This window comes from Psittacula echo, assembly GCF_963264785.1.
Source record: "Psittacula echo genome assembly, chromosome: 2".
NCBI lineage: Eukaryota > Metazoa > Chordata > Aves > Psittaciformes > Psittacidae > Psittacula > Psittacula echo.
The window spans coordinates 160,788,543-160,805,010 of NC_137737.1; the positions used below are offsets into that span (position 1 = coordinate 160,788,543).

General features: G+C 58.5%; 2 protein-coding genes across 4 annotated transcripts; one reads left to right on the forward strand and one right to left on the reverse strand.

Moving 5' to 3' along the window:
• Positions 1-5,512: 5,512 nt before the first annotated feature.
• LOC308218142 (UPF0598 protein C8orf82 homolog) lies at positions 5,513-9,325 on the forward strand. Its single transcript, XM_080611819.1, has 3 exons — positions 5,513-5,716; positions 7,735-7,783; positions 8,712-9,325. Exons 1-3 carry the CDS (start codon positions 5,591-5,593, stop codon positions 9,185-9,187), a joined length of 651 nt encoding a protein of 216 aa, XP_080467945.1. The 5' UTR covers positions 5,513-5,590; the 3' UTR covers positions 9,188-9,325.
• An 86-nt stretch (positions 9,326-9,411) lies between these two features.
• On the reverse strand, positions 9,412-16,367 carry LRRC14 (leucine rich repeat containing 14). 3 transcript variants are annotated; one of them, XM_080610933.1, is made up of 4 exons: positions 16,318-16,367; positions 13,300-13,724; positions 12,115-12,750; positions 9,412-10,830 (listed from the first exon to the last, which is right to left on the reverse strand). In XM_080610933.1, exons 2-4 carry the CDS (start codon positions 13,677-13,679, stop codon positions 10,260-10,262), a joined length of 1,587 nt encoding a protein of 528 aa, XP_080467059.1. In that variant the 5' UTR covers positions 13,680-13,724; positions 16,318-16,367; the 3' UTR covers positions 9,412-10,259. The 3 variants fall into 3 exon arrangements, with proteins under 3 accessions (XP_080467059.1, XP_080467057.1, XP_080467058.1); XM_080610931.1 differs by having other exon boundaries at positions 12,028-12,750; XM_080610932.1 differs by having other exon boundaries at positions 12,028-12,750; positions 16,326-16,336.
• Between the last annotated feature and the right edge of the window lie 101 nt (positions 16,368-16,468).

Consider the following 16,468-nt stretch of genomic DNA (forward strand, 5'->3'; position numbering starts at 1 on the left):
TGGAACCTTCTTGGCACCCACCACGTCCTGGTTCTCCTGAAGCCATCTCGGTGCCCATCATCTCTGCTTGGTCCTGCCCAAACCATCTTGGTACCCACTATCTCCTCCTGGACCCATCTTGATGCACATCATCTTCTCCTGGTTCTCCTGGACTCTTGGCATTCATCATCTCCTGCTCCTGCTGGGCCTATCTTGGTGCCCATCTCTACCCTACTGGACACATCTTGGTATTTGTCTTGTCCTACTGGACCCTTCTTGGAGCCCATCACCTCCTCCTGGTCCTGCCCGACCCATCTTGGTGCCCATCACCTCCTCCTGGTCCTGCCCGACCCATCTTGGTGCCCATCACCTCCTCCTGGTCCTGCCCGACCCATCTTGGTGCCCATCATCTCCTCCTGGTCCTGCCCGACCCATCTTGGTGCCCATCACCTCCTCCTGGTCCTGCCCGACCCATCTTGGTGCCCATCACCTCCTCCTGGTCCTGCCCGACCCATCTTGGTGCCCATCATCTCCTCCTGGTCCTGCCCGACCCATCTTGGTGCCCATCATCTCCTCCTGGTCCTGCCCAACCCATCTTGGTGCCCATCATCTCTGCTTGGCCCTACTGGACCCATCTTGGTGCCCATCATCTCCTCCTGCTTCTGGCCATCTCATCTTGGCACCCATCATCTCTTGGCCCTGATAGACACATTTTGGCACCCATCATCTCCTCCTGGACCCACCTTGGTGCCCATCATCTCTACTTCACCCTACTTGGACCCATCTTGGCGTGTCGTGCCCTGCAGGTCCTCCTGGACCCACTTTGGAACCCATCATCTCCTCTTGGACCCACCCTTGCAGGCACCATCCCCTGCCCCTCCAGGACCCATCTTGGCACCCACCATCTCCTGCACCCCCCCAGCACCTTCATCCACCACCCCCTTCCCATTCCTTCCCCACAGCCACCCCCCAAGTGCCTTCAGCTCCACCTGGGGCGAAGCAGAACCATGGGGGGCACCCAAGGGTGGTGGTAGTCGCACCCAATGGGTCTGAGCAGCACCCAGTGGGTTTGAGGAGCACCAAATGGATGGTGGTTGGCACCCAGTGAGTTGAGGAGTCCCCAATGAGTTGAGGAGCACCCAATGGGTTTGAGGAGCACCCAATGAGTTGAGGAGCACCCAGTGGGTTTGAGGAGCACCCAATGGGTTTGAGGAGCACCCAATGGGTTTGAGGAGCACCCAATGAGTTGAGGAGCACCCAGTGGGTTTGAGGAGCACCCAATGGGTTTGAGGAGCACCCAATGAGTTGAGGAGCACCCAATGGGTTTGAGCAGCACCCAATGGGTTTGAGGAGCACCCAAAGGGTTTGAGGAGCACCCAATGAGTTGAGGAGCACCCAATGAGTTGAGGAACACCCAGTGGGGTTGAGGAGCACCCAATGGGTTTGAGGAGCACCCAATGGGTTTGAGGAGCACCCAATGAGTTGAGGAGCAGCCAATGAGTTGAGGAGCACCCAATGAGTTGAGGAGCACCCAATGAGTTGAGGAACACCCAGTGGGGTTGAGGAGCACCCAATGGGTTTGAGGAGCACCCAATGGGTTTGAGGAGCACCCAATGGGGTTGAGGAGCACCTGATGAGTTGAGGAGCACCCAGTGGGTCTGAGGAGCACCCAGTGAGTTGAGGAGCACCCAATGGGTTTGAGCAGCACCCAATGACTTGAGCAGCACCCAATGGGTTTGAGCAGCACCCAATGGCTTCAGTCAGCACCCAGTGGGTGCCAAGGGGCCACCCATCAGCATCTGGAGCCCTCTTAAGAGACCCATTCACCACCCCCTTCACTTTGAAGCCAGACGCTGGTCCCATGGGGGGGTGCCCCATAGATGGGGGTGCCCCATAGGTGAGGTGGGGGGTGCCCCATGGGGGGGGGGCCCTTACCCCACGCTACCTCCCAGCTCCACTCACTGCCAGGCACCGGGGGGATCCCCTCCCCCTCCCCCGTTAATTAATGAAATTCATTAATTTCTCCCCGCGTTTTCCGATCCCTTCAGTTGGGGCCTTTTTTTGCTGTTGTTGTTTTGGGGGTTCCCCTTTTTCCCCTCTTTTCGCCCCCTTTCTGTTGGTGGTTTTTTAGGGTTTATTCTTATTTATTATGGATTATTGTGATTATTAAAGGGCAGAAGCTGATGTACAAATAATTAATAACAATTAATAATTAATAAAGTCCTGCACGGGGGACACGAACCCCTCCCCCCCTCCCCCGTGGGCTTGGGGGGGGGTGGGGGAGGGGTCGGGGGCGCCCCTCCCCCCGGGTCCTGTCTCTGTACCCGGATGTGAATAAAGCTTGGGCTGGAGGCGGCTGCGGGAGCGTTCATGGGGGGGTGCATGGGGGTCTATAGGGGGTCTATAGGGGGTATAGGGACTATAGGGGTACATGGGGGTCTATAGGGGGTCTATAGGGGGTATGGGGTCTATAGGGGTACATGGGGGTCTATAGGGGGTATGGGGTCTATAGGGGTACAGGGGGTCTATAGTGGGGTCTATAGGGGGTATGGGGCCTATAGGGGTACATGGGGGTCTATAGGGGGGTCTATAGGGGGTATAGGGACTATAGGGTTACATGGGGGTCTATAGGGGTACATGGGGATCTATTGGGGGTATGGGGTCTATCGGGGTACATGGGGGTCTATAGGGGTATGGGTGTCTATATGGGGTCTATAGGGGGTATGGGGCCTATAAGGGTATGTGGGGGTCTGTACAGGTGACTATAGGGTGTATGGGGCCTATAGGGGTACATGGGGGTCTATAGGGGTGTCTATAGGGGGTATGGGGCCTATAGGGGTACATGGGGATCTATAGGGGGCATGGGGTCTATCGGGGTACATGGGGGTCTATAGGGGTGTGGGTGTCTATAGGGGGTCTATAGGGGCTATGGGGCCTATAAGGGTATGTGAGGGTCTATAAGGGCATGGGTGTCTATAGGGGTATCTATAGGGGGTATGGGGCCTATAGGGGTACATGGGGGTCTATAGGGGTATGGGTGTCTATAGAGGTGTCTATAAGGGGTATGGGGTCTATAGGGGTACATGGGGGTAAAGAAGGGTGTTTATAAGGGGTATGGGAGTCTATAGGCATACATGGGTGTCTATAGGGAGTATGGGTGTCTATAGGGGTGTCTATAGGGGTACATGGGTGTCTATAGGGGTGTCTATAGGGGGTATGGGAGTCTCTAGGGGTTCATGAGCATCTATAGGGGTGTCTATAAGGGATATGGGGCCTATAGAGGTACATGAGGGTCTATAGGGGTGGCTTTAAGGGGTACGGGAGTCTACAGGGGTACATGGGGGTCTATGAGGGTGTCTGTAGGGGTGTCTGGGGTGCATGGGAGTCTATGGGGGTACATGGGGATCTATAGGGGTAGGGGTGTCTATGGGTGTCCATAGGGGTGTCTATGGGGTACATGGGCATCTCTAGGGGTGTCTATAAGGTGTATGGGGTCTATAGGGAGTATGGGTGTCTATAGGGGTGTCTATAAGTGGTATGGGGTCTATAGGGAGTATGGGTGTCTATAGGGGTGTCTGTAGGGGGTATGGGATTCTAGGTGTACATGGATGTCTGTAGGGAATATGGGTGTCTATAGGGGTATCTATAAGTGGTATGAGGTCTTGAGGGGTACATGGGGGTCTAGAGGGGTATGGGTGTCTATAAGGGTGTCTGTGGGGCGCATGGAAGTCTATGGGGTACCTGGGGGTCTGTAGGGGTGTCTATAGGGGGTATGGGGCCTATAGGGGTACATGGGCGTCTATAGAGGTGTCTATAGGAGTTATGGGGCCTATAGGGGTACATGGGGGGTCTACAGGGGATATGGGGCCTATAGGGGTATATGGGGGTCTATAGAGGTACATGGGTGTCTATAGGGAGTATGGGTGTCTATAGGGTGCATGGGCGTCTATATGGGGTATGGGTGTCTGTAGGGGTGTCTTTAGGGCGTATGGATACCTATAGGGGTGCTGGGTGCCTATACAGGGTATGGGGGTATATAAGGGTATATAAGTGTCTATAAGACTGGGTGGATGTCTATACAGTGCTGTAGGGGTAAGGGTGTCTATAAAGGGTGTGAGTGCCTGTAGGGGTACATAGGTGTCTATAGGCGGTGTGGGTGTCTGTAGGGGTACATGGGTGTCAATAGGGGGTACAGGGACTATAGGGGTACATGGGGATCTATAGGGGTGTCTATAGGGGGTACAGGGACTGTAGGAGCACATGGGGGTTTCTAGGGGTATATGGGTGCGTATAGGGGTACATGGGGGTCTATAAGGTGTGTGGGTGTCTATAGGAGCAGCTGGGTGTCTATAAGGCGGATGGGCATCTATAGGGCACATGGGTGTATATAAGGGGTACATGGGTGTCTATAGGGATGTCTGTAGGGGTGCATGGGACTCTCTATGGGGTATGGGTGTATATATATAGATAAGGGTATATGGTGGCTATAGGAGCAGGTGGGTGTTTATATGACTGAGTGGGTGCCTATAAGGGTAAGGGTTCTATAAAGGCTGTGGGTGTCTATAGGGTACACGGGTGTCTATAGGAGCAGGTGGGTGTCTATAAGGGGGATAGATGTCTATAGGGGACATGGGTGTCTATAGGGGTACATGGGAGTCTATAGGGGGTATGGTTGCCTATAAGGGTGCCTAAGGGGGTGGGTGTCTATAGGGGCTCATGGGTGCCCATAGGGGTAGGCGTGTCTATAGGGATGCATGGGACTCTATATGGGGTATGGGTGTATATAAGGATTCATGGGTGTCCATAAGGGGTACTTAGGTGTATATAGCTGTACATGGGTATCTATAGGGGTGTGAGGGCTTCTATAGGGCATATGGGTGTCTATAGGGTTACATGGGTATCTATAGGGGTGGCTGGATGTCTATAGATGTACATGGGTGTCTATAGGGCACATGGGTGTCTATAGGGTTATATGGGTGTCTATAGGGGTGGCTGGATGTCTATAGATGTACATAGGTGTCTATAGGGCACATGGGTGTCTATAGGGGTGGCTGGATGTCTATAGATGTACATGGGTGTCTATAGGGCACATGGGTGTCTATATCATATATGGGTGCCTATAGTAGTGGATGGCTGTGTACAGGACCAGGCGGGTCTCTATAGGGTCTCTATGGGGTCTCTATAGGGTCTCTATGGGGTCTCTATGGGGTCTCTATAGGCTCTCTATGGGTCTCCATGAGGTCTCTATGGGTCTCTATGGGGTCTCTGTGGGGTCTCCATGGGGTCTCTATGGGGTCTCTATGAAGTCTCTATGGGGTCTCTATAGGCTCTCTATGGGGTCTCTATGGGGTCTCTATGGGGTCTCTATGGGGTCTCCATGGGGTCTCTATGGGGTCTCTATGGGTCTCTATGGGGTCTCTATGGGTCTCTATGGGGTCTCTATGGGGTCTCCATCGGTCCCCGCGGGGCAATGTTTCCGCCCGGAGCGGTGCAGCGATCGTCCCGGTCCCCTCCACTTCCGGTGCCACTTCCGGGTCCGAGGCCGAGCCCGCTGCAGGCCCGCGGTCGGTACCGGGATCGGGAGCGCTCCGGTTCCGGTTCCGGTTCCGGGATGCGGCTGCTCCCGGCGCTGCGGCTCCGGCCCGGCCCGAGCGCGGCCGTGCCCGGGTACCGGCAGGGGCAGAGCCCGGAGCCGCGCACCCGCGAGTACTTTTATTACCTGGATCACCAGGGACAGGTACCGGGAACAGCGAGAACAGGGGGAACAGCGGGAACAGGGGAACAGGGGAACAGAGGGAACAGGGGGAACAGGGGGAACAGGGGAACAGAGGGAACAGGGGGAACAGGGGGAACAGGGGGAACAGAGGGAACAGGGGGAACAGGGGGAACAGGGGGAACAGAGGGAACAGGGGGAACAGAGGGAACAGGGGGAACAGGGGGAACAGGGGGAACAGAGGGAACAGGGGGAACAGGGGGAACAGGGGGAACAGGGGGAACAGGGGAACAGAGGGAACAGGGGAACAGAGGGAACAGGGGAACAGAGGGAACAGGGGGAACAGCGGGAACAGGGGGAACAGGGGGAACAGAGGGAACAGAGGGAACAGGGGAACAGGGGGAACAGGGGGAACAGAGGGAACAGGGGGAACAGAGGGAACAGGGGAACAGAGGGAACAGGGGGAACAGCGGGAACAGGGGGAACAGGGGGAACAGAGGGAACAGGGGAACAGCGGGAACAGGGGGAACAGGGGAACAGGGGGAACAGAGGGAACAGCGGGAACAGGGGGAACAGCGGGAACAGGGGGAACAGAGGGAACAGAGGGAACAGGGGGAACAGGGGGAACAGGGGAACAGGGGGAACAGAGGGAACAGGGGGAACAGGGGGAACAGGGGAACAGGGGGAACAGGGGGAACAGGGGGAACAGAGGGAACAGGGGAACAGGGGAACAGGGGGAACAGGGGGAACAGCGGGAACAGGGGAACAGAGGGAACAGGGGGAACAGCGGGAACAGGGGGAACAGGGGGAACAGCGGGAACAGAGGGAACAGAGGGAACAGGGGGAACAGCGGGAACAGGGGGAACAGCGGGAACAGGGGGAACAGCGGGAACAGCGGGAACAGGGGAACAGAGGGAACAGAGGGAACAGGGGGAACAGAGGGAACAGAGGGAACAGGGGAACAGGGGGAACAGAGGGAACAGCGGGAACAGGGGGAACAGGGGGAACAGGGGGAACAGAGGGAACAGGGGAACAGGGGGAACAGAGGGAACAGCGGGAACAGGGGGAACAGAGGGAACAGAGGGAACAGGGGAACAGGGGGAACAGAGGGAACAGCGGGAACAGGGGGAACAGGGGGAACAGAGGGAACAGGGGAACAGGGGGAACAGAGGGAACAGCGGGAACAGGGGGAACAGGGGAACAGGGGGAACAGGGGGAACAGGGGGAACAGGGAAACAGAGGGAAGAGGGGAACAGCGGGAACAGGGGAACAGAGGGAACAGGGGGAACAGGGGGAACAGAGGGAACAGGGGAACAGAGGGAACAGGGAAACAGAGGGAAGAGGGGAACAGCGGGAACAGGGGAACAGCAGGAACAGGGGGAACAGCGGGAACAGAGGGAACAGGGGGAACAGCGGGAACAGAGGGAACAGCGGGGTACCAGGAACACAGGGAACACCGGGAACAGGGGGGTTCCGGGAACAGTGGGAACAGGGGAACATGGGGAACATTGGGTCCACCGGGAACAGCAGGAACAGGGGGGTACCGGGAACAGAGGGTACTCTGGGACAAGGGGAACAGAGGGAACAGCGGGAACAGGGGGGCCCTGGGACACTGGGAACACCGGGATCAAGGGGTGTCCTTGGGGGACGGGGGCACCAGATCCACAGCGGATCCCGGCTGGATCCCAAACAGGCCCTAAATGGATCCCAAAAGGACGGTAACGGCCTTGGGATGCCAGGGATGGGGTGGCTCCTGGGGAGGTCCCAGATGGATCCTGGGCAGATCTTGAGTGGATCCCAACCAGAACCCCCGTGGATCCATGGCAGATCCCAGATAGATCCCAACCAGAACCCACATGGATCCATGGCGGATCCCAGATAGATCCCAACCAGAACCCCCGTGGATCCATGGCAGATCCCAGATAGATCCCAACCAGAACCCACATGGATCCATGGCGGATCCCGCACAGATCCCAGCGCGATCCCGGGCAGCCGGCTGGGGACGCTTTGGGATTCTGAGGCTTTTTCCCGCTTTCCCACAGCTTTTCCTGGATGACACCAAAGTGAAGAATTTCATCACCTGCTTCAAAGGTACCGGGAGCCAAACCCACCCAAAAGCAGCCCTCACCTGGGATCAGATCCTTAACTGGAATCTCAGCCTTACTTGGGATCAAGTCCTTGGGATCCGATCCTTGACCAGGATCCAATACTTGACTGGGATCTGATCCTCAGTCAGGATCTCATCCATGAGCCCTGATCCTTAGTAAGGATCTGATCCTTAATGAAGATCCAGTCCTTAACTGGGATCCAGTCCTTAATTGGGATCTCATCCATATTTGGAGTATTCAATTGGGATCCAATCCTTGGGATCCAGTCCTTCATCAGAATCCAATCCTTACGATTCCATCCTTAGTCGGGATCCTATCTTTAGTAAGGATCCCACCCTTATTTGGGATCTAATCTCTAAGTGGGATTTGATCCTTGAAATCCGATTGTTAATTGGGATCTCACCCTTAACGGAGATGCAATCCTAGAGATCTGATCCTAAATCAGGATTCCAGCCTTAATCAGGACCTGATCCTTAACTGGGATCTCATCCTAAATCAGGATCTCCTCCTTAACTGGGATCCGAGCCTTAATCAGGATCCCATCCTTAATCAAGATCCGATCCTTAATTGGAATCTCATCCTTAACCGGGAGCTGATCCTTAACACCAGGCTGCTATCATTAGTCGGGATCTCATCCTTGAGATCCCGTAATCAGGATCCCATCCATCCTTAATTGGGATCTCATCCTTAAATTGGGATCCCATCCCATGGCAGCAGTGGGGGGGGGGGGGGGATCAGACAGCCCCATTTGCATATCCCTTCCCTCCCTCATTAACCACCTCCCTCCATCACCAGCTCCCACTGGCGCTTCCCGGTGCTTCCATCCCTCCTCCATCAGCTTCCCAACCCGGAGGAGCCGCATTAACACCCCCGTAGCTCCTTAACCCACCTCCCTGTGTCCATCCCGGCAGACGTGGCTTTCCTGAGCTTCTTCTTCAAGCAGCTGGAACAGAACCGGAGCGGGCGCTACGAGGCGGAATTCCCGTTCCTATCCCGGTGCGGCCGGGAGCGGAACTTCCTGCGCTGTGACGATCGGCCCATTGTGTTCACCCACCTCCTGCCCGGAGATTCCCGGCTCCTCTCCTACTGCGGCGGGGGGGAGCGCTTGGCGGTCCCATTCCAACCGGAAAAGCTGACGGTATTCCCAGAAAACGGGCGGCTCTACCATCCGGCACCGGCCAAATCCGGCGGCGTGGGGCTGGTGCGCTCGGCGCTGGCTTGGGAATGGAGCTCCAGCTTCCAGTATGACCACGGGCAGGAGCAGCCCCCAACGCACTTCCTATGGGAAGGCCGGAGCTATCGGCTCACTGAGGAGCTGTTGCCGTTGCTCCGCGCTGGAAGTGCCAGGGAATCCTCGGATATTCCCATCTCCACGCGCCAGAGTTGAGCTGGGATTCCCGGTGGCCCCATCAGAGCCCAGCGTTGGTCTGGTGCCACCACCGTGGTGGCCAAAACCCCCTAAAGAAGCTTAAACCAGGAGCACGGAGCTGATTCCTCATGGGAATTCGGGATACAGGGATGGGATTTGGGGATGGGGACCTGAGGGGGGGGTTATGGGGGAGCGTGACAATAAAAGGCGCCGCGGTGCCGGGTTCTTTGCCATGAGCCCTTCCAAAGCAACAGGATTTATTAAGGAATCTCTTGTGTTAATGAACCTGGGTAATGAGGAATGTCGGGGCCGGAATGTTGGCACCGGAGACGTGGTGGTGGCGGTGGGAGGAGTGGGGAGCAAGTGGCAAAAGAGCTCCGAAACAAGGAGAAACCTCAGGGAGAAGGTGCCAGAGAGGCACCGAAACAAGGGCAAAACATTGGGAAAATGCCCAAAAAGCTCCAAAATGTGGAGAAAACCTGGAGAAGGCGCCAAAGTGGCACCAAAATGAGGAGAAACCTCAGGGAGATGCCAAGAAAGCTCCAAAATAAGGGAGAAACCTCAGGGCAAAGGTGCTAAAGAAGCACCAAAACAAGGAGAAACCTCAGCGAGATGCCAAAGTGGCACCAAACTGAGGAGCAAACCTCAGGAGAAGGTGCCAGAGTGGCACCAGAACATGGAGAAAACACCAGGGAGATGCCAAAAAAGCTCCAAAACGTGGAGAAAACCTCAGGGAGAAGGTGCCAAAGCAGCACCAAACCAGGAGAGAACAGGGAGAAAAGTGCCAGAGGCACCAAACCGAGGATAACCTCAAGCAGAAGGTGCCGAACGAGCTCCAAAACAAGGAGAGAACCCCCGAGCGATGCCAAAACGTTCCAAGGAAACGAGGAGAAACCCCTGCTGAGATGCCAGCAAAGCTCCCAGCCGAGGAGATCACGTGGAGAAGGCGCCAAAACCCCACCAAACCAAGGAGGAACCTCAGGGAGATGGCACCAAACCCAAGTTTGGGGGTTGAAGCAGGGGCTGGGGCCCACCAGCGAGGCCAGCGCGTGCCAGCGGCGCCGTGGGGTGGGGGTGAAGCCCCAGGCTGTCACAGGGCGAAGTAGTCGAGGGTGCCGTGGCGGCAGAGGCTGGCGGTCCACATGGCGTTGTCCCTGCCGGAGCTCACCAGCATCTGGCAGAGCTCGGCGCTGACGGCGGTGAAACGTTCCTCATCCAAAGTGTCCTCGAAGATCCCGGAGGAAGCTGACGGCGGCCGCGGCGCCTCCCGGCTGTAGCAGTCCACGGGGTACGGGTAGACGACGAGGCAGAGGTCCTGGAGGACGGAGGTTTGGCGTAACAAGGTCTTGAGGCCCGGGGTGGACAAGGGGTTGCCAAAGAGGCCCAAGCATCGGAGCCGGGAGCAACGGCACAGAGATGGGAGGAGAGCTTCCAAGCGGGAGTCTGTGAGTTGGCATTCCATGAGATCCAGGTGGATGAGGGAGGAGGAGCTCTCCAGGAGGGAGCGCAGAGGCTGGAGAAGGCTCTCGGTGAAGTGGTGGCCGCTCAAGTCCAGCTTCTTCAAGGCTGGAGCGTGGATGCTTTGGGAGAGGAAGGCGAGGTCGCCGGGAAGGAGGTAGCAGAAGGCGAGTTCCAGGCTTTCCAGAGGAGCTTCCAGGTTCCTGGTGGGAAGAGGGAGAAGGAGCTGTGAGGACACCAAAGCCACCAGGATCAGCCTCATAGGGAATTGTTGACCAATGGGGTGGGGATGGCTCCCAAAGCAAAACACAAATCATGGGGCGCTTCTCCTCACCCAACACCCCCAAGTCCTTCTCCTCAGGGCTGCTCCATCCATCCATCCATCCATCCACCCACCCATAATCCATCCATCCATCATCCATCATCCATCCATCCACCCATCTATCCCATCCATCATCCATCCATCCATCCATCCATCCATCATCCATCATCCATCCATCCATCCACCCACCCATCTATCCCATCTGCCCATCCATCATCCATCCATCCCATCCATCCATCCATCATCCACCCATCCATCCATCATCCACCCATCCATCCATCCCTCCATCCATCCATCCCATCCACCCATCCATCATCCATCCATCCCATCCACCCATCCATCCATCCATCTATCCATCCCTCCATCCATCCCATCCACCCATCCATCTATCCATCATCCATCATCCGTCTATCCATCTATCCATCCATCCATCCCACCCATCCATCCCACCCATCCATCCCACCCATCCATCTGTCCTCCATCCATCCATGCTCCATCTATCCATCATCCATGGGTATCTGTCAATCCCATCCATCCATCCATCATGCATCAATCCCACCCATCCATCATCCATCCATCCATCCATACATCCATCCATCCATCTATCCCATCCATCATCCATCAATCCATCCATCCATCTATCCCATCCATCATCCATCATCCATCCATCCATCTATCCCATCCATCATCCATCCATCCATCCATCCATCCATCATCCATCCATCCATCATCCATCCCATCCATCATCCATCCATCCATCATCCATCCATCCATCATCCATCCATCCATCCATCATCCATCCATCCATCCATCTATCTATCCATCCCATCCACCCATCCATCCATCTATCCATCCATCATCCATCCGTCTATCCATTTATCCATCCATCCATCCCACCCATCCATCCGTCCTCCATCCATCCATCCATGCTCCATCTATCCATCATCCATCTATCCATGGGTATCTATCAATCCCATCCATCCATCCATCATGCATCAGTCCCACCCATCCATCCTCCATCCTCCATCCATCCATCCATCTATCCCAGCCCATTTATGCTTGGGATTACCCAACCCACCTCCAGGCCTTGTTGAACCTCCTGATGTCCACACACGCTCCCACCTCCTCACATCCCTCTGGATCCCTTCTCCCCCTTGGAACGCACCGTAGCAGCTGCCTGAGCTTCCCGGACAGCCTGGACGAGCCCAGGTTGAGCTCCCGGAGGGACCGGAGCTTCCCGAGGTGCGTGGAGAGGCGCCGGAAGCCGGCGTCGGCGCCGGCCGCGTGGCGCCGCACGTCCACGTTGCTGTAGGGCAGCTTGAGGCTGAGCAGATCCGGGAAGCGGCTCAGCTGCGGCACCACCACGCAGAGCCCGGCCAGGCCCAGGTTGTTGAAGCGCAGGTCCACGCGCCGCACGCCGGCAGGATCCAGGCATTCCAGCAATCCCACGATCCCGGCCACCGACAGCTCCTCGGCGTGGAAATCCCGGCACCGGAGCCGCATGGGGCCGCTGGCGGCCTGGAGCGCGTCTCGGAGCACGCCGTAGGACGTGCTGTTGACGAAGAGGTCGGCGCGGATCTCCACGCCGAGGGCCTGGGGCAGGCAGGAGGATCCCGAGGGACCTTTGCGCCGCTTGGAATTGCGTTTCTGGAGTTCTGTTTGGTGTTTGGCCACCTCAAGGCAAGCTTTGGCCAATGCCACCGTGCCGGACCACAGGCTCATCCCTTCGGGACCACGGTCGGTGGCGTCGTCGTCCTGGAGCCCCGTCATGTCCAAGACCCGCAGGTGGCACTGCCTGTCGCTGGGGAGACAAGGAATGGGTGGGAAAAGGAGGGAATGGGGAGAGCTGGGGGGGTCCCGCACCTCGCTCCAGCCCTGAGCGGGTGCTGAGGCCCAAAGAAGCGATGGATGCTCCAGCCCTGGAAGTGTTCAAGGCTCCGGGGAGCCCTTAGAGCAGCTCCAGTGCCTAAAGGGGCGCCAGGAAACCTGGACTGGGGCTTTGGACCCGGGATGCAGGGATGGGATGAGGAGGAACGGCTCCAACTGGAAGAGGGAAGAGTTGATGGGATCTTGGGGTGAAGCTCTTCCCCATGAGGGTGGTGGGACCCTGGAAGGGGTTGAAGGGAGGAGCTTGGGATCACTGGAACCGATCCAGGCCAGGTTGGATGGCGCTTGGAGCACCCTCCTCTAGCGCGAGGTATTCCCACGGGCCTGGATGCTCTTCAAGGTCCCTTCCAACCCAAACCATTCCATGACTCCATGCTGCTCGTGCTCCAGCGCCGACGAGCACCACCCCCGCACAGGGAAGCAGGATCCCCCCTTTCCCCCCCATCCCAAGGGAACGAGGTACCTGGGGGGCTGCTGGGAGTCCTCCAGCGCCTGCCTGACGTGGGCCACCACGGCCGAGATGACGGCCTGGACGCAGAGCTTGCTGGGCTTGTCGGCGGGCCGCGCGTGGGGGCCGCGGTGCTGCGGGTGCCCGCAGCGGCCCAGCAGGCACTGGAAGCTGAGGAGCGGGAAGGGCCAGGCGGTCACCAGGTCCTGCAGCGCCAGCGTGCGTCCGTCCAGGAAGGCCGCTTGGAAGAGGACGGGATAGAGCTCGGAGGGCAGGAAGGGCAGCGCGCGGCGGGCGCCGGGCCGGTGGCCGAGCAGGCGGCGGGCGCACAGGAACACGAGGCTCTGCATGGTGCTGGCACCCCCCGGAGCTGGGGGGCTGCCCCAGGGCGACATCGGAGCGAGCGGGGACGGGGGGGGAGGACGCAGGAAAGGGGTGGCCTGGGGTAATGCCCAAAAGGAAGCCCATGGTGGGACCCGTAACGCGAGCCCCACATGAGTGGGGCGCCCCACTGCGCCCTAAACCAGACCCGTCATCAATGGGGCACCCCCAAACCAGACCCATCATCAATGGGACACCCCTAAACCAGACCCGTCATTAATGGGGCACCCCTAAACCAGACCCGTCATTAATGGGGCACCCCTAAACCAGACCCGTCATCAATGGGGCACCCCTAAACCAGACCCATCATCAATGGGGCACCCCTAAACCAGACCCGTCATTAATGGGGCACCCCTAAACCAGACCCGTCATTAATGGGGCACCCCCAAACCAGACCCATCATCAATGGGGCACCCCCAAACCAGACCCATCATCAATGGGACACCCCTAAACCAGACCCGTCATTAATGGGGCACCCCTAAACCAGACCCGTCACCAATGGGGCACCCCCAAACCAGACCCATCATCAATGGGGCACCCCCAAACCAGACCCATCATCAATGGGGCACCCCTAAACCAGACCCGTCACCAATGGGGCACCCCTAAACCAGACCCGTCATCAATGGGGCACCCCCAAACCAGACCCATCATCAATGGGGCATCCCCAAACCAGACTCATCATCAATGGGGCACCCCCAAACCAGACCCATCATTAATGGGGCACCCCTAAACCAGACTCATCATCAATGGGGCACCCCTAAACCAGACTCATCATCAATGGGGCACCCCCAAACCAGACTCATCATCAATGGGGCACCCCCAAACCAGACCCATCATTAATGGGGCACCCCTAAACCAGACTCATCATCAATGGGGCACCCCCAAACCAGACCCATCATCAATGGGGCACCCCCAAACCAGACTCATCATCAATGGGGCACCCCCAAACCAGACCCATCATTAATGGGGCACCCCTAAACCAGACTCATCATCAATGGGGCACCCCCAAACCAGACCCATCATCAATGGGGCACCCCACTGCACCCCTAAACCAGGCCCCCCCCACACCGAAGGGGCACCCCACAGCACCCTTATTTCCCATCAAAAGGCCTCCCCACCCCCCAACCTAGTTTCTATCAATGGGGCACCCCATAACCCAGCCCCTCACCAAAAGGCCCCCCCAGCACCCCAAACGCAGCCCCCCCACCCCAAAACGAGCCCCCCCAGCACCCCTAAACCAGCTTCCACCAAAGGGAACCCCATGATGGGACCCCTAAATCAGCTCCCCCATCAATGGGGCACCCCACAGCACCCCTCAACCAGACCCCACTAAAAGGGCCCCCCCAACACCCCTAAACCAGGCCCCCCCCCACTATGGGAACCCCTAAACCAGGCCCCCCCCCACTATGGGAACCCCTAAACCAGGCCCCCCCCCCACTACGGGAACCCCTAAACCAGGCCCCCCCCCCACTACGGGAACCCCTAAACCAGGCCCCCCCCCACTACGGGAACCCCTAAACCAGGCCCCCCCCCACTACGGGAACCCCTAAACCAGGCCCCCCCCTCCATGGGAACCCCTAAACCAGGCCCCCCCCCACTATGGGAACCCCTAAACCAGGCCCTCCCCCACTATGGGAACCCCTAAACCAGGCCCCCCCCCCCATGGGAACCCCTAAACCAGGCCCCCCCCCACTACGGGAACCCCTAAACCAGGCCCCCCCCCCCACTACGGGAACCCCTAAACCAGGCCCCCCCCCCATGGGAACCCCTAAACCAGGCCCCCCCCCCCATGGGAACCCCTAAACCAGGCCCCCCCCCACTATGGGAACCCCTAAACCAGGCCCCCCCCCCAGGAACCCCTAAACCAGGCCCCCCCCCCACTACGGGAACCCCTAAACCAGGCCCCCCCCTCCATGGGAACCCCTAAACCAGGCCCCCCCCACTATGGGAACCCCTAAACCAGGCCCCCCCCCCATGGGAACCCCTAAACCAGGCCCCCCCCCCACTATGGGAACCCCTAAACCAGGCCCCCCCCCCCATGGGAACCCCTAAACCAGGCCCCCCCCCCCATGGGAACCCCTAAACCAGGCCCCCCCAGCACGGGGACCCCTAAACCAGGCCCCCCCCCCCACTACGGGAACCCCTAAACCAGGCCCCCCCCCCATGGGAACCCCTAAACCAGGCCCCCCCCCACTATGGGAACCCCTAAACCAGGCCCCCCCCCCATGGGAACCCCTAAACCAGGCCCCCCCAGCACGGGGACCCCTAAACCAGGCCCCCCCAACATGGGAACCCCTAAACCAGGCCCCCCCACTATGGGAACCCCTAAACCAGGCCCCCCCCATGGGAACCCCTAAACCAGGCTCCCCCCCACTATGGGAACCCCTAAACCAGGCCCCCCCACTATGGGAACCCCTAAACCAGGCTCCCCCCCACTATGGGAACCCCTAAACCAGGCCCCCCCACTATGGGAACCCCTAAACCAGGCCCCCCCCCACTATGGGAACCCCTAAACCAGGCTCCCCCCCACTATGGGAACCCCTAAACGAGGCCCCCCCCCCAGGAACCCCTAAACCAGGCCCCCCCCCACTATGGGAACCCCTAAACCAGGCCCCCCCACCACAGGACCCCCCAAAATGGCGCCGCCCGCACCCTCTCACCGCCGCTCTCCACAGCCCGCTCCGCTTCCGCGCCGACGCCCGTCTCCACCAATCAGAACGCGACATCCGCCGGCAGGGGCGGGACCAACGGCGACAACAAGCGCGTCTCTCCTATCCCATTGGCTGTTGTCGCTGTCTGTCAT